The following is a 24,419-nucleotide window of genomic DNA, read 5'->3' as shown; positions in this document are numbered from 1 at the left end:
TTCTTCAACACTGCTCCTCCCCACTTCAGTTCTCCCCAATGGATCCCGCCTCCCTGCCCAAACATGTGAGGAGCTCTAGGAACGGTCTGCTCTGAACTTGATGGTTCCCAACACCAAGTCCCCAATGCCAGATGTGTTGGGAACTACAATTCCCAGAGTGCACTGGGGACGCAGAAGCAGAAGAATCAAGACAGAGGTGAGCTCTAGCTTCGCAACCCAACAGCCACAGGCCCTGAAGTCTGGTCCTGTCAGCACCACCGATTTGCCCTCCTGTGCCCCGCCGTCCCCCGCCCCCCTTTACATCTTCTGAGCTCCTTCATGCAGCTGGGATTCTGCCCCCCTCCCCACTAAGGACCTGGTGGGAGAAGGAGCGCGGGGTGGGGGGTGGGAAGATGAGGTTGGCGCATGTGTGTGTCCAGGGTTTTGGAAAGCATGTCGGGCTGCAAAGAAAGAACACAAGCGCAGCCTTCAGAGAGGAGGGAGAAATGGACCCTCCTCACATCTCTTCTCAGGTGCCCAAAGTCCAGAATCCAGGTCCCTCCAGAGTCACCAGAAAGGGAGGAGGAGCAGCCAGACATCCGGCCGAACCCCCCCCCCCAGAGTCCAGCCCCACCTCCCGCCCTCCAAAGCGTCCTCTCCAAAGCGTCCTCCTTCCGCCTCCACGCCAGAGCATCTCCGCCTGCCGGCTGCTCCCAAATCCCCCAGGCGGGTTGGCACAAACGGAGACAGAAAGAAAGGATGCCCTTCGCTGGGCCCCCAGTCCAAGATGGGAAGGTGCAGAGGGAGGCTCCCGGCTCGTCCCCCTCATGCCGAGGTGCTGGCCGGAGCGTGGCCACGAGAGGCCGCGGACAGCAGCGGGCTCTGGGACGTCACGAGGCTGCCGTGGCCGTGAGCGCCCCCCGAGCCGCCCGTGACGCTGGATCGCCGGGCAAACAGCACACCTGTCGGGGCGAGAGAGACCCTGGGGTTAGCCTTGGGACAAGATGGCTCCTGCAAGTTAGAGAGCTGGGCCAAAACAAACTGGATTTCAACAGAGATAAATGTAAGCTGTAGGCAAAAATCTAGCCAAAAAAATGAAATAAACAGATATAGGATGGGTGACACCTGGCTTGACAATAATACATGTGAAAGGGAGTCTTAGCAGACCATAAACTGAACATGAGTCAGCAGTGTGATGCGGCGGCCAAGAAAGCCAATGCGATTCTGGGCTGTATCAATAGGAGTATAGTGTCTAGATCAGTGATGGTGAACCTTTTCGAGACCGAGTGCCCAAATTGCAACCTAAAACCCATGTATTTATCGCCAAGTGCCGACCCGGCAATTTAACCTGAATACTGAGGTTTTAGTTTAGAAAAAAACAGTTGGTTTCGAGGCGTGCGTTACTCGGGAGTAAGCTTGGTTGTAGTCAGTGGCTTTGCTTTGAAACAACCGTGCAACTCTTCCAACAGGTGAATCATGAGCCTAGGAGGGTTTACTCAGAAGCAAGCCCCATTGCCAGCAACCGAGCTTACTCCCAGGTAAAGGATCATGCTTTAGTTCTTCACATGAAAATCAGTGAGGTTTAACAGCGCTTAACAGGGTTACCTACACTGCTTCCCCAAAACTAGCTCTTGGGTTTAATGCTAATAATTTCCCTGAAATAATTACACTATTATCACATGATGAACTCTGTGCACGCATGCCCACAGAGAGGGCTCTGAGTGCCACCTCTGGCACCTGTGCCATAGGTTCGCCACCACTGGTCTAGATCAAGGGATGTAATTGTACCTCTCTGGTCTGCATTAGTCAGACCTCACCTGGAATATTGTGTACAGTTCTGGGCACCACAATTCTAGAAGGGTATTGACAAGCTGGCATGGGTCCAGAGGAGGGCGACCAGAATGGTCAAAGGTCTGGAATCCATGCCCTACGAAGAGAGGTTTAGGGAGCTGGGTATGTTTCGTCTGGTGAAGAGAAGGTTAAGTGGTGAGACGATAGCCATGTTTAGATATTTGAAGGGATGTCATGCTGGTGAGGGACCAAGCTTGTTTTCTGCTGCCTCAGAGACTAGGACCAGGAGTGATGGGTTCAAGGTGAAGGAGAAGAGATTCCACCTAAACATTAGGAAGAACTTCCTGACCATCAGGGCTGTTCGACTGTGGAATTCACTGCCTCGGAGAGTGGTGGAGTCTCCTTTGGAGGTTTTGTAAGAGAGGCTGGGTGAGCATATGTTGGGAGTGCTTTGATCGTGTGTTCCTCCATTGCAGGGGGTTGGACTCGATGGCCCTGGGGGTCTCTTCCAACTCTAGGATTCTATGGGGCCAGGACAAAGTCTTAGGCCCTCTTGCTCATGGGGCACGGCCGGACCTCAATCGGCCCCACCGTGCTTTCTAGGTAGGGAAATGGAAATGCTTCTTTATACCACGGCTGATTAAAATGTGGAATTCGCTTTTGGAAGATGTCACGATCACCTTAGGCACAGAGCTCTTCAAAAGGGGATTGGGCAGATTCATGCAGAAGAGGTCCATCAGAGGCTAACAGCATGGTGACTGAAAAGAACCTCCACATTCAGTGGCAGTGAATCTTTGACTTCCAGTGCTAGGAGACAGCATCAGAGAAGGTTCTGGCCTCCGTACGATGTTACTGGACCTGTCTTACATAAGCAGTTATGGGGGGAGTAGAGATGAGCCGAGCTGGGGGGGGGGGGCGATACCCAGACTTCATTGAGCTGGATTCTGAGATGTGAAATCTCTCTAGATCAGTGGTGGCGAACCTATGGCACGGGTGCCAAAAGTGGCACTCAGAGCCCTCTCTGTGGGCACGCGCAAACAGTGTCCCCCCCCCCCCCCACACACACACACATCTAGGCTGGCCTGGGCCGCTGGGCTTGATTATTAGCACTAAACCAAAGACCTAGTTTTGGGGAAGCAGTGTAGGTAACCCTGTTAAGCGCTGTTAAACCCCACTGATTTTCTTGCCAAGAACTAAAGCGCGATCCTTTACCTGGGAGTAAGCACGGTTGCTGGCAATGGGGCTTGCTTCTGAGTAAACCCTCCTAGGGTCGTGATTCACCCGTTGGAAGAGCTGCACGGTTGCTTCAAAGCAAAGCCACCGATTACCACCAAACTTACTCCCGAGTAATGCACCCCTCGGAGCCAACCGTTTTTTCTAAACTAAAACCTCAGCATTCAGGTTCAATGGCCGTGTTGGCACTTTGCAATAAACAAGTGGGTTTGGGGTTGCAATTTGGGCGCTCGGTCTCGAAAAGGTTCGCCATCACTACTCTAGATCATAGGTGTCAAACTCGCAGCCCTCCGGATGTTATGGACTACAGTTCTGGGGGGGGTGGGGGGGGGGGGGGGTGGGGGGGGGGGGGGGTGGGGGGGGGGCGGGGGGTGCGGGGGTTGTGGGGGGGGGTGGGGTGCGGGGGTGGGGGGGGGGGGGGGTGGGGGGGGGGGGGGGTGGGGGGGGGGGGGGGTGGGGGGGGGGGGGGGTGGGGGGGGGGGGGGGTGGGGGGGGGGGGGGGTGGGGGGGGGGGGGGGTGGGGGGGGGGGGGGGTGGGGGGGGGGGGGGGTGGGGGGGGGGGGGGGTGGGGGGGGGGGGGGGTGGGGGGGGGGGGGGGTGGGGGGGGGGGGGGGTGGGGGGGGGGGGGGGTGGGGGGGGGGGGGGGTGGGGGGGGGGGGGGGTGGGGGGGGGGGGGGGTGGGGGGGGGGGGGGGTGGGGGGGGGGGGGGGTGGGGGGGGGGGGGGGTGGGGGGGGGGGGGGGTGGGGGGGGGGGGGGGTGGGGGGGGGGGGGGGTGGGGGGGGGGGGGGGTGGGGGGGGGGGGGGGTGGGGGGGGGGGGGGGTGGGGGGGGGGGGGGGTGGGGGGGGGGGGGGGTGGGGGGGGGGGGGGGTGGGGGGGGGGGGGGGTGGGGGGGGGGGGGGGTGGGGGGGGGGGGGGGTGGGGGGGGGGGGGGGTGGGGGGGGGGGGGGGTGGGGGGGGGGGGGGGTGGGGGGGGGGGGGGGTGGGGGGGGGGGGGGGTGGGGGGGGGGGGGGGTGGGGGGGGGGGGGGGTGGGGGGGGGGGGGGGTGGGGGGGGGGGGGGGTGGGGGGGGGGGGGGGTGGGGGGGGGGGGGGGTGGGGGGGGGGGGGGGTGGGGGGGGGGGGGGGTGGGGGGGGGGGGGGGTGGGGGGGGGGGGGGGTGGGGGGGGGGGGGGGTGGGGGGGGGGGGGGGTGGGGGGGGGGGGGGGTGGGGGGGGGGGGGGGTGGGGGGGGGGGGGGGTGGGGGGGGGGGGGGGTGGGGGGGGGGGGGGGTGGGGGGGGGGGGGGGTGGGGGGGGGGGGGGGTGGGGGGGGGGGGGGGTGGGGGGGGGGGGGGGTGGGGGGGGGGGGGGGTGGGGGGGGGGGGGGGTGGGGGGGGGGGGGGGTGGGGGGGGGGGGGGGTGGGGGGGGGGGGGGGTGGGGGGGGGGGGGGGTGGGGGGGGGGGGGGGTGGGGGGGGGGGGGGGTGGGGGGGGGGGGGGGTGGGGGGGGGGGGGGGTGGGGGGGGGGGGGGGTGGGGGGGGGGGGGGGTGGGGGGGGGGGGGGGTGGGGGGGGGGGGGGGTGGGGGGGGGGGGGGGTGGGGGGGGGGGGGGGTGGGGGGGGGGGGGGGTGGGGGGGGGGGGGGGTGGGGGGGGGGGGGGGTGGGGGGGGGGGGGGGTGGGGGGGGGGGGGGGTGGGGGGGGGGGGGGGTGGGGGGGGGGGGGGGTGGGGGGGGGGGGGGGTGGGGGGGGGGGGGGGTGGGGGGGGGGGGGGGTGGGGGGGGGGGGGGGTGGGGGGGGGGGGGGGTGGGGGGGGGGGGGGGTGGGGGGGGGGGGGGGTGGGGGGGGGGGGGGGTGGGGGGGGGGGGGGGTGGGGGGGGGGGGGGGTGGGGGGGGGGGGGGGTGGGGGGGGGGGGGGGTGGGGGGGGGGGGGGGTGGGGGGGGGGGGGGGTGGGGGGGGGGGGGGGTGGGGGGGGGGGGGGGTGGGGGGGGGGGGGGGTGGGGGGGGGGGGGGGTGGGGGGGGGGGGGGGTGGGGGGGGGGGGGGGTGGGGGGGGGGGGGGGTGGGGGGGGGGGGGGGTGGGGGGGGGGGGGGGTGGGGGGGGGGGGGGGTGGGGGGGGGGGGGGGTGGGGGGGGGGGGGGGTGGGGGGGGGGGGGGGTGGGGGGGGGGGGGGGTGGGGGGGGGGGGGGGTGGGGGGGGGGGGGGGTGGGGGGGGGGGGGGGTGGGGGGGGGGGGGGGTGGGGGGGGGGGGGGGTGGGGGGGGGGGGGGGTGGGGGGGGGGGGGGGTGGGGGGGGGGGGGGGTGGGGGGGGGGGGGGGTGGGGGGGGGGGGGGGTGGGGGGGGGGGGGGGTGGGGGGGGGGGGGGGTGGGGGGGGGGGGGGGTGGGGGGGGGGGGGGGTGGGGGGGGGGGGGGGTGGGGGGGGGGGGGGGTGGGGGGGGGGGGGGGTGGGGGGGGGGGGGGGTGGGGGGGGGGGGGGGTGGGGGGGGGGGGGGGTGGGGGGGGGGGGGGGTGGGGGGGGGGGGGGGTGGGGGGGGGGGGGGGTGGGGGGGGGGGGGGGTGGGGGGGGGGGGGGGTGGGGGGGGGGGGGGGTGGGGGGGGGGGGGGGTGGGGGGGGGGGGGGGTGGGGGGGGGGGGGGGTGGGGGGGGGGGGGGGTGGGGGGGGGGGGGGGTGGGGGGGGGGGGGGGTGGGGGGGGGGGGGGGTGGGGGGGGGGGGGGGTGGGGGGGGGGGGGGGTGGGGGGGGGGGGGGGTGGGGGGGGGGGGGGGTGGGGGGGGGGGGGGGTGGGGGGGGGGGGGGGTGGGGGGGGGGGGGGGTGGGGGGGGGGGGGGGTGGGGGGGGGGGGGGGTGGGGGGGGGGGGGGGTGGGGGGGGGGGGGGGTGGGGGGGGGGGGGGGTGGGGGGGGGGGGGGGTGGGGGGGGGGGGGGGTGGGGGGGGGGGGGGGTGGGGGGGGGGGGGGGTGGGGGGGGGGGGGGGTGGGGGGGGGGGGGGGTGGGGGGGGGGGGGGGTGGGGGGGGGGGGGGGTGGGGGGGGGGGGGGGTGGGGGGGGGGGGGGGTGGGGGGGGGGGGGGGTGGGGGGGGGGGGGGGTGGGGGGGGGGGGGGGTGGGGGGGGGGGGGGGTGGGGGGGGGGGGGGGTGGGGGGGGGGGGGGGTGGGGGGGGGGGGGGGTGGGGGGGGGGGGGGGTGGGGGGGGGGGGGGGTGGGGGGGGGGGGGGGTGGGGGGGGGGGGGGGTGGGGGGGGGGGGGGGTGGGGGGGGGGGGGGGTGGGGGGGGGGGGGGGTGGGGGGGGGGGGGGGTGGGGGGGGGGGGGGGTGGGGGGGGGGGGGGGTGGGGGGGGGGGGGGGTGGGGGGGGGGGGGGGTGGGGGGGGGGGGGGGTGGGGGGGGGGGGGGGTGGGGGGGGGGGGGGGTGGGGGGGGGGGGGGGTGGGGGGGGGGGGGGGTGGGGGGGGGGGGGGGTGGGGGGGGGGGGGGGTGGGGGGGGGGGGGGGTGGGGGGGGGGGGGGGTGGGGGGGGGGGGGGGTGGGGGGGGGGGGGGGTGGGGGGGGGGGGGGGTGGGGGGGGGGGGGGGTGGGGGGGGGGGGGGGTGGGGGGGGGGGGGGGTGGGGGGGGGGGGGGGTGGGGGGGGGGGGGGGTGGGGGGGGGGGGGGGTGGGGGGGGGGGGGGGTGGGGGGGGGGGGGGGTGGGGGGGGGGGGGGGTGGGGGGGGGGGGGGGTGGGGGGGGGGGGGGGTGGGGGGGGGGGGGGGTGGGGGGGGGGGGGGGTGGGGGGGGGGGGGGGTGGGGGGGGGGGGGGGTGGGGGGGGGGGGGGGTGGGGGGGGGGGGGGGTGGGGGGGGGGGGGGGTGGGGGGGGGGGGGGGTGGGGGGGGGGGGGGGTGGGGGGGGGGGGGGGTGGGGGGGGGGGGGGGTGGGGGGGGGGGGGGGTGGGGGGGGGGGGGGGTGGGGGGGGGGGGGGGTGGGGGGGGGGGGGGGTGGGGGGGGGGGGGGGTGGGGGGGGGGGGGGGTGGGGGGGGGGGGGGGTGGGGGGGGGGGGGGGTGGGGGGGGGGGGGGGTGGGGGGGGGGGGGGGTGGGGGGGGGGGGGGGTGGGGGGGGGGGGGGGTGGGGGGGGGGGGGGGTGGGGGGGGGGGGGGGTGGGGGGGGGGGGGGGTGGGGGGGGGGGGGGGTGGGGGGGGGGGGGGGTGGGGGGGGGGGGGGGTGGGGGGGGGGGGGGGTGGGGGGGGGGGGGGGTGGGGGGGGGGGGGGGTGGGGGGGGGGGGGGGTGGGGGGGGGGGGGGGTGGGGGGGGGGGGGGGTGGGGGGGGGGGGGGGTGGGGGGGGGGGGGGGTGGGGGGGGGGGGGGGTGGGGGGGGGGGGGGGTGGGGGGGGGGGGGGGTGGGGGGGGGGGGGGGTGGGGGGGGGGGGGGGTGGGGGGGGGGGGGGGTGGGGGGGGGGGGGGGTGGGGGGGGGGGGGGGTGGGGGGGGGGGGGGGTGGGGGGGGGGGGGGGTGGGGGGGGGGGGGGGTGGGGGGGGGGGGGGGTGGGGGGGGGGGGGGGTGGGGGGGGGGGGGGGTGGGGGGGGGGGGGGGTGGGGGGGGGGGGGGGTGGGGGGGGGGGGGGGTGGGGGGGGGGGGGGGTGGGGGGGGGGGGGGGTGGGGGGGGGGGGGGGTGGGGGGGGGGGGGGGTGGGGGGGGGGGGGGGTGGGGGGGGGGGGGGGTGGGGGGGGGGGGGGGTGGGGGGGGGGGGGGGTGGGGGGGGGGGGGGGTGGGGGGGGGGGGGGGTGGGGGGGGGGGGGGGTGGGGGGGGGGGGGGGTGGGGGGGGGGGGGGGTGGGGGGGGGGGGGGGTGGGGGGGGGGGGGGGTGGGGGGGGGGGGGGGTGGGGGGGGGGGGGGGTGGGGGGGGGGGGGGGTGGGGGGGGGGGGGGGTGGGGGGGGGGGGGGGTGGGGGGGGGGGGGGGTGGGGGGGGGGGGGGGTGGGGGGGGGGGGGGGTGGGGGGGGGGGGGGGTGGGGGGGGGGGGGGGTGGGGGGGGGGGGGGGTGGGGGGGGGGGGGGGTGGGGGGGGGGGGGGGTGGGGGGGGGGGGGGGTGGGGGGGGGGGGGGGTGGGGGGGGGGGGGGGTGGGGGGGGGGGGGGGTGGGGGGGGGGGGGGGTGGGGGGGGGGGGGGGTGGGGGGGGGGGGGGGTGGGGGGGGGGGGGGGTGGGGGGGGGGGGGGGTGGGGGGGGGGGGGGGTGGGGGGGGGGGGGGGTGGGGGGGGGGGGGGGTGGGGGGGGGGGGGGGTGGGGGGGGGGGGGGGTGGGGGGGGGGGGGGGTGGGGGGGGGGGGGGGTGGGGGGGGGGGGGGGTGGGGGGGGGGGGGGGTGGGGGGGGGGGGGGGTGGGGGGGGGGGGGGGTGGGGGGGGGGGGGGGTGGGGGGGGGGGGGGGTGGGGGGGGGGGGGGGTGGGGGGGGGGGGGGGTGGGGGGGGGGGGGGGTGGGGGGGGGGGGGGGTGGGGGGGGGGGGGGGTGGGGGGGGGGGGGGGTGGGGGGGGGGGGGGGTGGGGGGGGGGGGGGGTGGGGGGGGGGGGGGGTGGGGGGGGGGGGGGGTGGGGGGGGGGGGGGGTGGGGGGGGGGGGGGGTGGGGGGGGGGGGGGGTGGGGGGGGGGGGGGGTGGGGGGGGGGGGGGGTGGGGGGGGGGGGGGGTGGGGGGGGGGGGGGGTGGGGGGGGGGGGGGGTGGGGGGGGGGGGGGGTGGGGGGGGGGGGGGGTGGGGGGGGGGGGGGGTGGGGGGGGGGGGGGGTGGGGGGGGGGGGGGGTGGGGGGGGGGGGGGGTGGGGGGGGGGGGGGGTGGGGGGGGGGGGGGGTGGGGGGGGGGGGGGGTGGGGGGGGGGGGGGGTGGGGGGGGGGGGGGGTGGGGGGGGGGGGGGGTGGGGGGGGGGGGGGGTGGGGGGGGGGGGGGGTGGGGGGGGGGGGGGGTGGGGGGGGGGGGGGGTGGGGGGGGGGGGGGGTGGGGGGGGGGGGGGGTGGGGGGGGGGGGGGGTGGGGGGGGGGGGGGGTGGGGGGGGGGGGGGGTGGGGGGGGGGGGGGGTGGGGGGGGGGGGGGGTGGGGGGGGGGGGGGGTGGGGGGGGGGGGGGGTGGGGGGGGGGGGGGGTGGGGGGGGGGGGGGGTGGGGGGGGGGGGGGGTGGGGGGGGGGGGGGGTGGGGGGGGGGGGGGGTGGGGGGGGGGGGGGGTGGGGGGGGGGGGGGGTGGGGGGGGGGGGGGGTGGGGGGGGGGGGGGGTGGGGGGGGGGGGGGGTGGGGGGGGGGGGGGGTGGGGGGGGGGGGGGGTGGGGGGGGGGGGGGGTGGGGGGGGGGGGGGGTGGGGGGGGGGGGGGGTGGGGGGGGGGGGGGGTGGGGGGGGGGGGGGGTGGGGGGGGGGGGGGGTGGGGGGGGGGGGGGGTGGGGGGGGGGGGGGGTGGGGGGGGGGGGGGGTGGGGGGGGGGGGGGGTGGGGGGGGGGGGGGGTGGGGGGGGGGGGGGGTGGGGGGGGGGGGGGGTGGGGGGGGGGGGGGGTGGGGGGGGGGGGGGGTGGGGGGGGGGGGGGGTGGGGGGGGGGGGGGGTGGGGGGGGGGGGGGGTGGGGGGGGGGGGGGGTGGGGGGGGGGGGGGGTGGGGGGGGGGGGGGGTGGGGGGGGGGGGGGGTGGGGGGGGGGGGGGGTGGGGGGGGGGGGGGGTGGGGGGGGGGGGGGGTGGGGGGGGGGGGGGGTGGGGGGGGGGGGGGGTGGGGGGGGGGGGGGGTGGGGGGGGGGGGGGGTGGGGGGGGGGGGGGGTGGGGGGGGGGGGGGGTGGGGGGGGGGGGGGGTGGGGGGGGGGGGGGGTGGGGGGGGGGGGGGGTGGGGGGGGGGGGGGGTGGGGGGGGGGGGGGGTGGGGGGGGGGGGGGGTGGGGGGGGGGGGGGGTGGGGGGGGGGGGGGGTGGGGGGGGGGGGGGGTGGGGGGGGGGGGGGGTGGGGGGGGGGGGGGGTGGGGGGGGGGGGGGGTGGGGGGGGGGGGGGGTGGGGGGGGGGGGGGGTGGGGGGGGGGGGGGGTGGGGGGGGGGGGGGGTGGGGGGGGGGGGGGGTGGGGGGGGGGGGGGGTGGGGGGGGGGGGGGGTGGGGGGGGGGGGGGGTGGGGGGGGGGGGGGGTGGGGGGGGGGGGGGGTGGGGGGGGGGGGGGGTGGGGGGGGGGGGGGGTGGGGGGGGGGGGGGGTGGGGGGGGGGGGGGGTGGGGGGGGGGGGGGGTGGGGGGGGGGGGGGGTGGGGGGGGGGGGGGGTGGGGGGGGGGGGGGGTGGGGGGGGGGGGGGGTGGGGGGGGGGGGGGGTGGGGGGGGGGGGGGGTGGGGGGGGGGGGGGGTGGGGGGGGGGGGGGGTGGGGGGGGGGGGGGGTGGGGGGGGGGGGGGGTGGGGGGGGGGGGGGGTGGGGGGGGGGGGGGGTGGGGGGGGGGGGGGGTGGGGGGGGGGGGGGGTGGGGGGGGGGGGGGGTGGGGGGGGGGGGGGGTGGGGGGGGGGGGGGGTGGGGGGGGGGGGGGGTGGGGGGGGGGGGGGGTGGGGGGGGGGGGGGGTGGGGGGGGGGGGGGGTGGGGGGGGGGGGGGGTGGGGGGGGGGGGGGGTGGGGGGGGGGGGGGGTGGGGGGGGGGGGGGGTGGGGGGGGGGGGGGGTGGGGGGGGGGGGGGGTGGGGGGGGGGGGGGGTGGGGGGGGGGGGGGGTGGGGGGGGGGGGGGGTGGGGGGGGGGGGGGGTGGGGGGGGGGGGGGGTGGGGGGGGGGGGGGGTGGGGGGGGGGGGGGGTGGGGGGGGGGGGGGGTGGGGGGGGGGGGGGGTGGGGGGGGGGGGGGGTGGGGGGGGGGGGGGGTGGGGGGGGGGGGGGGTGGGGGGGGGGGGGGGTGGGGGGGGGGGGGGGTGGGGGGGGGGGGGGGTGGGGGGGGGGGGGGGTGGGGGGGGGGGGGGGTGGGGGGGGGGGGGGGTGGGGGGGGGGGGGGGTGGGGGGGGGGGGGGGTGGGGGGGGGGGGGGGTGGGGGGGGGGGGGGGTGGGGGGGGGGGGGGGTGGGGGGGGGGGGGGGTGGGGGGGGGGGGGGGTGGGGGGGGGGGGGGGTGGGGGGGGGGGGGGGTGGGGGGGGGGGGGGGTGGGGGGGGGGGGGGGTGGGGGGGGGGGGGGGTGGGGGGGGGGGGGGGTGGGGGGGGGGGGGGGTGGGGGGGGGGGGGGGTGGGGGGGGGGGGGGGTGGGGGGGGGGGGGGGTGGGGGGGGGGGGGGGTGGGGGGGGGGGGGGGTGGGGGGGGGGGGGGGTGGGGGGGGGGGGGGGTGGGGGGGGGGGGGGGTGGGGGGGGGGGGGGGTGGGGGGGGGGGGGGGTGGGGGGGGGGGGGGGTGGGGGGGGGGGGGGGTGGGGGGGGGGGGGGGTGGGGGGGGGGGGGGGTGGGGGGGGGGGGGGGTGGGGGGGGGGGGGGGTGGGGGGGGGGGGGGGTGGGGGGGGGGGGGGGTGGGGGGGGGGGGGGGTGGGGGGGGGGGGGGGTGGGGGGGGGGGGGGGTGGGGGGGGGGGGGGGTGGGGGGGGGGGGGGGTGGGGGGGGGGGGGGGTGGGGGGGGGGGGGGGTGGGGGGGGGGGGGGGTGGGGGGGGGGGGGGGTGGGGGGGGGGGGGGGTGGGGGGGGGGGGGGGTGGGGGGGGGGGGGGGTGGGGGGGGGGGGGGGTGGGGGGGGGGGGGGGTGGGGGGGGGGGGGGGTGGGGGGGGGGGGGGGTGGGGGGGGGGGGGGGTGGGGGGGGGGGGGGGTGGGGGGGGGGGGGGGTGGGGGGGGGGGGGGGTGGGGGGGGGGGGGGGTGGGGGGGGGGGGGGGTGGGGGGGGGGGGGGGTGGGGGGGGGGGGGGGTGGGGGGGGGGGGGGGTGGGGGGGGGGGGGGGTGGGGGGGGGGGGGGGTGGGGGGGGGGGGGGGTGGGGGGGGGGGGGGGTGGGGGGGGGGGGGGGTGGGGGGGGGGGGGGGTGGGGGGGGGGGGGGGTGGGGGGGGGGGGGGGTGGGGGGGGGGGGGGGTGGGGGGGGGGGGGGGTGGGGGGGGGGGGGGGTGGGGGGGGGGGGGGGTGGGGGGGGGGGGGGGTGGGGGGGGGGGGGGGTGGGGGGGGGGGGGGGTGGGGGGGGGGGGGGGTGGGGGGGGGGGGGGGTGGGGGGGGGGGGGGGTGGGGGGGGGGGGGGGTGGGGGGGGGGGGGGGTGGGGGGGGGGGGGGGTGGGGGGGGGGGGGGGTGGGGGGGGGGGGGGGTGGGGGGGGGGGGGGGTGGGGGGGGGGGGGGGTGGGGGGGGGGGGGGGTGGGGGGGGGGGGGGGTGGGGGGGGGGGGGGGTGGGGGGGGGGGGGGGTGGGGGGGGGGGGGGGTGGGGGGGGGGGGGGGTGGGGGGGGGGGGGGGTGGGGGGGGGGGGGGGTGGGGGGGGGGGGGGGTGGGGGGGGGGGGGGGTGGGGGGGGGGGGGGGTGGGGGGGGGGGGGGGTGGGGGGGGGGGGGGGTGGGGGGGGGGGGGGGTGGGGGGGGGGGGGGGTGGGGGGGGGGGGGGGTGGGGGGGGGGGGGGGTGGGGGGGGGGGGGGGTGGGGGGGGGGGGGGGTGGGGGGGGGGGGGGGTGGGGGGGGGGGGGGGTGGGGGGGGGGGGGGGTGGGGGGGGGGGGGGGTGGGGGGGGGGGGGGGTGGGGGGGGGGGGGGGTGGGGGGGGGGGGGGGTGGGGGGGGGGGGGGGTGGGGGGGGGGGGGGGTGGGGGGGGGGGGGGGTGGGGGGGGGGGGGGGTGGGGGGGGGGGGGGGTGGGGGGGGGGGGGGGTGGGGGGGGGGGGGGGTGGGGGGGGGGGGGGGTGGGGGGGGGGGGGGGTGGGGGGGGGGGGGGGTGGGGGGGGGGGGGGGTGGGGGGGGGGGGGGGTGGGGGGGGGGGGGGGTGGGGGGGGGGGGGGGTGGGGGGGGGGGGGGGTGGGGGGGGGGGGGGGTGGGGGGGGGGGGGGGTGGGGGGGGGGGGGGGTGGGGGGGGGGGGGGGTGGGGGGGGGGGGGGGTGGGGGGGGGGGGGGGTGGGGGGGGGGGGGGGTGGGGGGGGGGGGGGGTGGGGGGGGGGGGGGGTGGGGGGGGGGGGGGGTGGGGGGGGGGGGGGGTGGGGGGGGGGGGGGGTGGGGGGGGGGGGGGGTGGGGGGGGGGGGGGGTGGGGGGGGGGGGGGGTGGGGGGGGGGGGGGGTGGGGGGGGGGGGGGGTGGGGGGGGGGGGGGGTGGGGGGGGGGGGGGGTGGGGGGGGGGGGGGGTGGGGGGGGGGGGGGGTGGGGGGGGGGGGGGGTGGGGGGGGGGGGGGGTGGGGGGGGGGGGGGGTGGGGGGGGGGGGGGGTGGGGGGGGGGGGGGGTGGGGGGGGGGGGGGGTGGGGGGGGGGGGGGGTGGGGGGATACTTAATACTTTCAAATACTTAATTTTGTTTCTAGAAATCAAAAGGAGGAGACTTTCCTTAAACAAGAAACTTGACCATATTTCTAAAACATGTTTTTAAAACAGCCCAACAGGGAGAATTATCCTGTTTTCTACCTTCGCTAACCAGCCACATAGGAAACAACAGGGCTTTATGATTTTTGGACCTAATAGAATTTTTAACGGAAAATCAGACCCATTTAGTAACCCCCTCTCGGCACACACAAATAATTAGTAACCCACTCTCGGGAACTGGTGAGAACCTGCTGGATCCCACCTCTGAAAGATGCCGTGCCTCTCTTCTCAACTTCCTGCCTTTTGTCTTATTTTCCTTCTTCATCTTTGTCACCATTTAGCAATTGTCCTTAATCCCCCTCTTTTCTCTTTCGCTTCCTTACCTTTCTTCCAAACCCTGTTTTATCAGACAACTCCACATTGGAGGCCACTTTCCCTAACCTCTCTGCCTTTTGGGTCTCACCTTGTCATCCCAGTAGGTCAAGTTTTTCTCTTGCTTTTCTGAATAGAGATTGCCTCTGCAGTTTGCATATCATGTTCAAGAGAAGAAAATCTAGCCTGCGTGGTGTAGCGGTTAAGAGCAGGTGCGCTCTAATCTGGAGAGCCGGGTTTGATTCCTTGCTCTGCCACTTGAGCTGTGGAGGCTTATCTGGAGAACCAGATTAGCTTGTGCATTCCAACACACGCCAGCTGGGTGACCTTGGGCTAGTCACAGTTCTTTGGAGCTCTCTCAGCTCCATCCACCTCCCAGGGTGTTTGTTGTGGGGGGGTGGGTGGGGAAGAGAAGGGAAAGGAGATTGTAATTCGATTTGAGTCTCCTTACAGGAGAGAAAGGGGGGGATATAAATCCAAACTCCTCCTCCCCTCCCCCTCCCCTTTTCTTCTTCTTCTTCTTCTTCTTCTTCTTCATCATCATCATCATCATATGAATGTGATTTTAAGGGTTAGGGTTTAATTAGTGGAGTCACAACACTGGGTTATAACTGTGGGATCGGACCGATTGTACTGTGGTTGAATCAACCAATGAATGCCACCCAGAGCCCGTTTGGGGAAGGGCACCCTACAAGCACATGAGGGGGAAAGCCCTGTTTTTCGGGGGATGTGGCAGCTGTGAAAAGGGCACCCCCTCTCTGCTGTTGTCATTCAGTCCAGCACAGAGTTGCATCCAACTTTGCCTCTATCCCCTTTTATCCCCCACTCACGGTGCTGCCCTGCCCTGCCCATCTGCCCTCCTGCTCACCTGTGCCCTCTCCTGGGCCATCCCCCCTGAGTAGCGACCTCTCACCTTTCTTGATGCTGTGCACTTGGCTGATCTGGCTGCAGCTGTGGGTGGAGATGGTGAGGGCAGGCACGGAGAGCTTGGGGGAAGACAAGACGGCCGGCGTCCCCACGGGGGAGTAGTTGAACAGCGCGGTGCCGAAGGTCTGCCGCCGCCCCTCCCGCCGGTTGCTGTCGATGGCGGCCTGCAGCTCCCCGGGAGAGCTCAACGCCCGCTTTTCACACTCGTAGGGGTAGAGGTATTTCATGTACCTGCGAGACAGAGGGACAGAAGAGCGGTTCCACTAGGCAAGGGGGCACCCTTTCCAGAAGCATTTCCCCGGGCCTTTAAAAGCAGGCAGAAATCCAGCAGGTGTAGCTTCACCCTCCCTGCTCCTCCATGCAGGGGAGAAGAGCACAGGAGGAAAGGTTATAACACCTTGCGGGGAGGGGTGTGACCACAACTGGCTGTCCGGTTGAACAGCAGTGGCGTAGTGGTTAAGAGCAGTGGCTAGAGCAGGTGCACTCTGATCTGGAGGAACCAGGTTTGATTCCCCGCTCTGCCACTTGAGCTGTGGAGGCTTATCTGGTGAACCAGATTTGCTTGTACACTCCAACACATGCCAGCTGGGTGACCTTGAGCTAGTCACAGCTCTAAGGAGCTCTCTCAGCCCTGCCTACCTCACAGGGTGTTTGTTGTGAGGGGGGAAGGGCAAGGAGATTGTCAGCCCCTTTGAGTCTCCTGCAGGAGAGAAAGGGGGAATATAAATCTAAACTCTTCTTCTTCTTCTCCTTCTGATGCCCAGCTGGGAACAACCACACTTTGGCGGGTGAGAAGGAAAGACTGGTGAAGGGGCAAAGGAAAGGGGGCACACAGATTTCCCAGCACGAGCCTTGGTGGGGGGGGATGCCAACCAACCTCTGGACTGCCAAGCAAAAGCAGGCGCTGCCAGGTAGCCTTTCTCATCCTCTATAAATTCACTAGTCTCCTGACGGCTTGGCCCCTCCCATAACCAGGCTTGGCCCCTCCCATAACCAGCCTTGGCTCCTCCCACAACCAGCCTTGGCTCCTCCCACAACCAGCCTTGGCTCCTCCCACAACCAGCCTTGGCTCCTCCCACAACCAGCATTGGCTCCTCCCACAACCAGCCTTGGTTCCTCCCATAACCCACCTTTCGGCCCACCAGATTTTCTTTGGCTCCACCAGGTGGGGCCTAGAGACCTCCCAGCCCCACATCCAATTTCCAGACCACAGAAATCAGTTCCCCGGAGAACGCCACCGTCTCCGGGCCGCCCTTTCCAAATCTCCCAACCCGGGGCTGGCAAGCCAAGGTTCTAGCCTGGCAGGTTGGCGATTGAGCGTGCCAGGCACATAAGGCTAGCGGGTGGGGATGGAAGGAGCCCTCCACCTTCTGTGGGCACTCAGGCGATGCCACCCCCTGCTTGAGAGATGTGGCCTGGTTGAGGAGGAGGAGGGGGGACAAGAAGAAGAAGAAGAGGAAGAAGAGGAAGAAGAAGAAGAAGAAGAAGAAGAAGAAGAAGAAGAAGAAGAAGAAGAAGAAGAAGAAGAAGAAGAAGAAGAAGAAGAAGAAGAAGAAGAAGAAGAAGAAAAGAGGAAGAAGAAAAAAAGAAGAAGAAGAGGAGGAGGAGGAGAAGGAGGAGTTTGGATTTATATCCCCCCTTTCTCTTCTGTAAGGAGACTCAAAGGGACTTACAATCTTCTTTTCCTTCTCCCCTTCCCCCACAACAAACACCCTGTGAGGTGGGTGGGGCTGAGCGAACTCGGAAGAACTGTGACTAGCCCAAGGTCACCCAGCTGGCGTGTGATGGAGTGCACACGTAATCTGGTTCCCCAGATAAGCCTCCACAGCTCAAGTTCTCCAGTTCTCCAGATTAGAGTGCACCTGCTCTTAACCACTCATGACGCCGGCTCTCAGAGAGAGGTCCGTGCCCAGCCAAGCCCCGAGTCTCCCGGGCCACTCACTGCGTGCGGAGGGTGAAGGCGGCGCTGGTGATGGAGGTGGGCAGGTTGAGGCCCTTGGTGATCTCCCGCCAGATCTTCTTGTTGATGACTTCCACCAGACCCCCTTTCTCCGTCACCAGCCGGTAGAGGGTGTACAAATCCAGCACTTGCTTGGCCATGATGGGAATCCGGTTCACGGGCGTTCCTAGGGAGACAAAAAGGGCAGGGGGAGAGGTCCGTGACTCTTCTTCGCTGGGAGGGTCTGGCCGGAGAAGCAGGAGGGTCCGGAGGCCAAACCACCCCCAACTCTGTCGGGTCAAAGGCAGCAGTGAGTTGGACCTCTGGGGACCGGTGTAAAATGAGAATATGGTTGAGAGATCTACCTTGCAGGGCTGCTGTTGTGAGCTTGGATAAGAGATCAAACCTCCTGGAGAAAATGGCAGCTTTGGGAGGTGGACTCTGCGGCATCCCATCCCACCCCACCCTCCTCAGCCCCCACCCTGAAATCTCTATAAATGTCCCAACCTGGAGTTGGCAACCCTGCTGCCTCTCTGGGTGGCCAAGTGACTTTCCTCTGCATTGGGCACTTCGATGATGGTTTCATCTGGCTGGAATCCTCCTCCTCCTCCTCCTCCTCCTCCTCCTCCTCCTTGTGGGTAATCTCACACCTTCAGGAGGAGCAGCAGTGGCGTAGGAGGTTAAGAGCTCGTGTATCTAATCTGGAGGAACCGGGTTTGATTCCCCACTCTGCCGCCTGAGCTGCGGAGGCTTATCTGGGGAATTCAGATTAGCCTGTGCACTCCCACACACGCCAGCTGGGTGACCTTGGGCTAGTCACAGCTTCTCAGAGCTCTCTCAGCCCCACCTACCTCACAGGGTGTTTGTTGTGGTGAAGGGGGGAAGGGCAAGGAGATTGTAAGCCCCTTTGAGTCTCCTACAGGAGAGAAAGGCGGGATATAAATCCAAACTCCTCCTCCTCCTCTTCTTCTTCCTCTTCTTCTTCCTCTTCTTCTTCTTCTTCTTCTTCTTCTTCTTCTTCTTCTTCTTCATTCTGCTCCTTGGAAGAAGAGTTTGGATTTCTACCCTGCTTTTTCCTGCCTTTAAGGAGTGGCTTCCAAACTCCTTCCCCTCCACCCACAGGCACCTTGTGAGGTAGGTGAGGCTGAGAGAGTTCAGAGAGAACTGTGTCTGACCCACAATCCCCCAGCAGAGTGCATGTGCAGGAGCCGGGATTCAAACCCTGACCTCCAGATCAGAGTTCACCGCTCTTAACCAGAGGTGGGATCCAGCAGGTTCTCACCAGTTCCCGAGAGTGGGTGGCTAATTATTTGTGTGTGCCGAGAGGGGGTTACTAATGGGGTCTGCTTTTCTGCCTCCACGCCCTCGCCTCCCCGAGAGGCATCCTGCCTTTGAACGTGAAGGTTCCATATAGCAATTGTGACTAATAATGCAACTCCCTGAACTGGGTTCATCCCTTTCAGGTACTGCAATTCATGGATTCTCAGCCTTTCGTACCTTTTATCTCACCAGTCTCTATCAAAGAACCTGTGCATTTCACCATTGCTGTGCTCAGATCTGTGAGTTGGGGCATTTTCTATAATGTGATGATGATTTAGAAATGACCTGGTGCAAAAAAAATTGGGGGGGGGGGTCGTGGTGGGGTTGCTGCCCATGGGGGGGAGCATCCAACTCAGGTTTTGCCCAGGGCTCAGGTTTGCCTAGGTATGCCTCTGCCTCCTTTGCTGAGGGGGGGGGGGGCTGGCGAGGGAACCTGTTAATAAAATTTTTGGATCCCACCACTGCCCCACGCTGGCTCACTTAAGCAACAAGGGTATTTGATCAGCTTATAAAATTTTCACCTTGTTGGAAACCTGCTTATTTAATCTCAGGCCAGGAGCCTCTCTGGAAATGTTTACAATCCCCACTCCCGTTCTCAGCAGGAGGGTTTCTATTATGGAGGGACACTTGGAAGGAAAGACCATATCTGTTGTGGGTTTCCTGGGTTATATGGCCGTATTCCAGTCGCATTTTTTCCTGACGTGTCGCCTGCAGAGCTCTCTGCTAACGCAATAGCCTTAGACGACAGGTGTCAAACTCGCGGCCCTCCAGATGTTATGGACTACAGTCCCCATCATCCCCTGCCAGTATGATGCGACGATGGGGACTGTAGTCCATAACATCTGGAGGGCCGCGAATTTGACACCTATGCCTTAGACCACAGCTGTCAAACTCATGGCCCTCTAGATGTTCATGAACTACAATTCCCATCAACCCTTGCCAGTATAGCCAATGCTCATGTTGAGAGGGACTGATGGGAACTGCAGTTCATGAACATCTGGAGGGCCACAAGTTTGAAACCCCTGCCTTAGACCACAGGTGTCAAACTCGTGGCCCTCCAGATGTTCATGAACTACAATTCCCATCAGCCCTTGCCAGTATAGCCAATGCTCATGTTGAGAGGGACTGATGGGAATTGCAGTTCATGAACATCTGGAAGGCCGCAAGTTTGACACCTATGCCTTAGACCACAGGTGTCAAACTCATGGCCCTCCAGATGTTCATGAACTACAATTCCCATCAGCCCTTGCCAGTATAGCCAATGCTCATGTTGAGAGGGACTGATGGGAATTGCAGTTCATGAACATCTGGAGGGCCACAAGTTTGACACCTATGCCTTAGACCACAGGTGTCAAACTCATGGCCCTCCAGATGTTCATGAACTACAATTCCCATCAGTCCCGCTGCATAGCCAATGCCCATGCGTTGAGAGGGACTGATGGGACTGGCAGTTCATGAACACCTGGAGGGCTACAAGTTTGACACCTGTGCATTGGTGGTGTCAGTCTCATGGTTTCCCTCCAGATGTTCATGAACTACAATTCCCATCAGCCCTTGCCAGTATAGCCAATGCTCATGTTGAGAGGGACTGATGGGAATTGCAGTTCATGAACATCTGGAGGGCCGCGAGTTTGACACCCCTGCCTTAGACCTTTCCACATGAAGACGCTTTCCTCTGGCCCCTACAAGTCTTGGATACCAAACCTCCATGACTTTGGCCTTTGAAGCCAATCTCCAGGCGGGCCCTGGAAAGCTCCTAGATGACAACTCCTTGCCAGATGATGGAGGAGCTTCGGAGGACAGAGTCCGCTGCATCCCACTCCTCTTGAGGTCTAAAACCCCCACCTTTCTCCACTTGGAGTCGGCAGCCCCACAACCAAAGTGGAATCCTGCCTGGTTTCTGCCGGCAAAATCAGGCCTGGATTTCCCGGTCCGCTCCCTGCCCCACCTGCCCGGCTGGACGGTTTAAACTGAAATCGATTCCAATAACCCTGCAGCATCGACAGCCCTTCACGGCGCCTCCCAGGCTAATTAACAGCCTCTCGGGTCACCGGGACCAGAGTTCTCGGCCACGTGGTGCCCAATCGGCCAGCAGCGGACTGAAAATCACGGAAGCCACGGCTGCCACAGGCGTGGCATGACCCCCCCGGCCCACTCCGCCTGACACACTGGGGGGAGCATGTGCAAGGCTAACCCTGCAGCGACTGCTCCACCTCGCCTTGATGGTCATAACCCTTTTGTATAGGAGTCTAGTGTCTAGATCCGTGGTGGCGAACCTTTGGCACTCCAGATGTTATGGACTACAATTCCCATCAGCCCCTGCCAGCATGGCCGCACTTGAAATACTGTGTTCAGTTCTGGTTGCCACATCTCAAAAAGGATCTCGAAGAGATAGAAAAAGTGCAGAGAAGGGCAACGAGGATGATTGAGGGACTGGAGCACCTTCCTTATGAGCAGAGGCTGCAGCGTTTGGGACTCTTTAGTTTGGAGAGGAGACGTCTGAGGGGGGATATGATTGAAGTCTATAAAATTATGCATGGGGTAGAAAATGTTGACAGAGAGAAATTTTTCTCTCTTTCTCACAATACTAGAACCAGGGGGCATCCATTGAAAATGCTGGGGGGAAGAATTAGGACTAATCAAAGGAAACACTTCTTCACGCAACGTGTGATTGGTGTTTGGAATATGCTGCCACAGGAGGTGGTGATGGCCACTAACCTGGATAGCTTTAAAAAAGGGCTTGGACAGATTGATGGAGGAGAAGTCGATCTATGGCTACCCATCTTGATCCTCCTTGATCTGAGATTGCAAATGCCTTAGCAGACCAGGTGCTCAGGAGCAGCAGCAGCAGCAGAAGGCCATTGCTTTCACATCCTGCAGGTGAGCTCCCAAAGGCACCTGGTGGGCCACTGCAAGTAGCAGAGTGCTGGACTAGATGGACTCCGGTCTGATCCAGCAGGCTAGTTCTTATGTTCTTATGTACTCAAGGAAGAGAGGGACAGCTGCCTTGAAGCATGGACTTCATGGTAGAGTACCCCCCTCTCCGCCTCTCTATGATAGAGTACCCCCCTTTTCTGCTCCTAAATCTCCAGACATTTTCCATCCAAGATCTGGGATAGAAATTCCCACCAGCGCCCCTTTTGCCGGGCGTTCCCTGCGCCAGCCTCCGAGTTGGTTGGGCAAGTCACGCTGCGCCTGCCATCCGGAGAAAAGCTCTTAATTTATGCCCAGCCTTTCTTCTGGGTGGCCGTGAATGGGAATGGGGGGCTGCTATCGGAAAGCCATCCATTTGCAGCCGAGCGGTCGTGGGGGGGGGCCTCCCCCTCCCGCCACTCAGGGCCGCTTTCTGCCGGGTCTAATTTATGGCCCCGGTATTGGCTCGGCTGCTCCCTGTAAACCTGAAAAATGGCTCGCTTTATTCTCTCGGCTGAGCCCATTTCACTTGTTTTGTCTTTGTTGGGAAAAGAGGAACTGGGGGGGGGGTGATCTCTCTTGGCCCCCTCAACCCTGTCGCCAAGCGAGCGTCGGCATCTACAAGAGATGGGGCCTGTTCCTCTGTTCTTACTGTGTTGTTCCAGAGGCTTTGATGGGCAAAGGAGAGCATTTCTGGGGCAGGAAGGCCAAGATAAGCCTCCTTCACCTCATCCCACTGGAGCAATCCTGCAAATAAGCCCTTCAGTTACCACAAATGGCAGCAGAGGTTAACAATCTATGAAATTAATGTGCTATGTCCAAAACAATATAAGATTCACAAACACGCGTGGCACATAGGTGCTGGCCCAAGCAATTTATATTACCTGTTAGTTTCTTGTAAAGTATGCCAAATTGTTGGCTATTAGACTTATCAAACTATTATAACTTCATAACACATATATACACTTTAAATCCAATTCATGCAACAATTTATTACAAGACAACCTTCTCTCAAGTCCATAATCATGTATTTGTTAAACCAACAATGTCCATAGTCTTGTAAATATTATTGCGTCAATGTCAATGTTTGTTTGTTTGTTTGTTTATGGGATTTTTATACCGCCCAACCCCCAGAGGGTTTAAGGATTAACATTTGATGTAGAAGAAAACTGGAAGTCTATATGAAATAAGAACTTTATAAGGTGGTGGATTTCTGTCTTTGGGTATGGTTTGGACTTTGGTTTTGAAGTGCAAATTTAAAAATTGAAAGGGGAGGGGGGGAGGAAGAAGAGGTCAGGCGGCCCCAGCCGGGAGGCAGATCAGAAAGAACTGGTTCCCCCAGAAAACGCCCGTCCTGGGCAAATATTGCAAGAGGCCGAGGAAACGAGCAGAGGATCTTGATGGAATCCTCGGCTGCCTCCACCCTCAGCAGCAGATCCTGAGAAAAGAAGAACACATCACTGCCTAGCAATGTGGGGAAACCTTGCAGATGGGGCTGGTGTTTATTCGGCCAGTCATTATTTGGCTTGTCATGCGTGCGGCCAGAATTCTGAACTCTGCAAATTTCCTCCCAAAACAAGTTATAAGGAGGAGGAGGAGGAGCAGGAGGAGGAGGAGGAGGAGTTTGGATTCATACCCCACCTTCAGAGGTGGGATCCAGCAGGTTCTCACCAGTTCCCGAGAGGGGGTTACTAATTATTTGTGTGTGCCGAGAGGGGGTTACTCATTGGATCTGCTTTTCCGTTAGAAATTCCATTAGGTCCAAAAATCATCAAGTCCTGTTGTTTCCTATGTGGCTGGTTAGCGAAGGTAGAAAATGGGATAATTCTCCCTGTTGGGCTGTTTTAAAAACATGTTTTAGAAATATGGTAAAGTTCCTTGTTTAAGGAAAGTCTCCTTCTTTTGATTTCTAGAAACAAAATGAAGTATTTGAAAGTATTAAGTATTTGACAGGCAGTCAATGAGAGGAGAAGTAGTTGTTTCTGTTGGCAGTAGATGATAGGACTTGCTAGAATGAGTTTAAACCGCGGACAGAAAGATACCAGGTGGAAATTAGGAACTTTTTTTGTACAGTAAGAGTTTTTTACAGTAACAGAGAAATTATTAATGCCCCGCCCCCGGAATGTCACTCGGGTCAGTGCCCCGCCCAGCCCCATTGGCACTTTGCCACTGTTTGAATCCCACCACCATGGGAACCTGTTACTAAAATTTTTGGATCCCACCACTGCCCACCTTTCTCTACTGCAAGGAGACTCAAGGTAGCAGACAAGCTCCTTTCCCTTCCTCTCCCCACAACAGACACCTTGGGAGGTAGGTGGGGCTGAGAGAGTTCAGAGAGAACTGTGACTAGCCCAAGGCCACCCAGCAGGAATATAAGGTTGATTCCCCACTGGAAATTTAATATAGTTTAAACCAAGTTTTAAAACAAACCTTTTCATCGGGGTTTCAACCTCCCCACTGCCGATTTATTCTGCGAAGACATGTAGGTCTACATCGGGTTCTGGAAATGCAGAACTCCCCTGTGCCGTGTTTAGGTGGGTCCCTTCTTTCCCACAAAAAACGTGATCACGTCATGACGTGATCACGTCATAATGTTAGACGTGTAAGCACGTTCACCCCTACGTTTTGATTGGCAAGTTGGTGGATGGCAAATCGTTTAAGCGGCTGCTCGATCTCACGTTTACCGGGCTCGCACGTTTTCCCGTCTCCTCCTAGCACTTGCCCTCTCTTCTGACCCGAAAGGCGAAAACGAAACCAGTAAAAGTTGTGCACGCATCGCTAAGTCCTGGCGACCACTGATTGGTCAATGGGATCTGAGTCATTCTTTAGGGCGGGAAAATGCTGACGATTAGTACCCCGTCCCTCCCCTCGAGATTGGAAAGAACCGTGGCAAAACAGAAAGTTGCTCTTCCAAGCAGGTACGGAGGAACCACGGAATAAGGGGGGAGACGAGCAACAGAACCGGGAAGAAACCCCCTTTGTCACTCAAGCAGTGAGGAGGCATGCCTACTGTGACCAGACGTCCTGCTTTTGACGGGACAGTCCCGCTTTTAAGCAATTTGTCCCGCGTCCCGCAGGGTTTTTTAAATCTCCCAATTTTTGGAAGGCTGCCACACTGCCTTCTGGGGCGCTCCCCTTTTCCCGCCCTGGGTAACAGGGGAGCCCCCCAGAAGGCAGTGTGCTCCTGCAGCCGCATGCACGCCCGTGCGTCCGGCTTAAAAAAGAAGAAGAAGAAGAAGAGTTTGGATTTATATCCCCCCTTTCTCTCCTGCAGGAGACTCAAAGGGGCTGACAATCTCCTTGCCCTTCCCCCCTCACAACAAGCACCTGTGAGGTAGGTGGGGCTGAGAGAGCTCCGAGAAGCTGTGTCTAGCCCAAGGTCACCCAGCTGGCGTGTGTGGGAGTGCGCAGGCTCATCTGAATTCCCCAGAGAAGCCTCCACAGCTCAGGTGGCAGAGCTGGGAATCAAACCTGGTTCCTCCAGATTAGATACCAAGCTCTTAATCTCCTACGCCACTGCTGCTCCTGAAAATCTGGTCACTTTAGGCATGCCTGAAATCTGGTGAAAATCTGGTCACTTTAGGCATGCCTGA

The 24,419-nt window shown here is 68.9% G+C and overlaps 1 protein-coding gene across 1 annotated transcript in view; it reads right to left on the bottom strand.

The window, feature by feature from the left end:
• Positions 1-804: 804 nt before the first annotated feature.
• Positions 805-24,419, bottom strand: part of ARID3C (AT-rich interaction domain 3C) — a 105,050-nt gene continuing 81,435 nt past the window's right edge. Inside the window, exons 5-7 of the mRNA XM_048503287.1 lie at positions 16,597-16,780; positions 14,641-14,885; positions 805-941 (exon numbers count right to left, since the gene is read on the bottom strand). Coding sequence (XP_048359244.1) covers positions 805-941; positions 14,641-14,885; positions 16,597-16,780 — 566 coding nt within the window. The remainder of the gene's footprint in view (positions 942-14,640; positions 14,886-16,596; positions 16,781-24,419) is intronic.

Source organism: Sphaerodactylus townsendi, linkage group LG07 (assembly GCF_021028975.2).
Source record: "Sphaerodactylus townsendi isolate TG3544 linkage group LG07, MPM_Stown_v2.3, whole genome shotgun sequence".
In the NCBI taxonomy this organism is placed as follows: Eukaryota; Metazoa; Chordata; class Lepidosauria; order Squamata; family Sphaerodactylidae; genus Sphaerodactylus; species Sphaerodactylus townsendi.
This window is presented reverse-complemented; position numbering and strand designations above follow the sequence as displayed.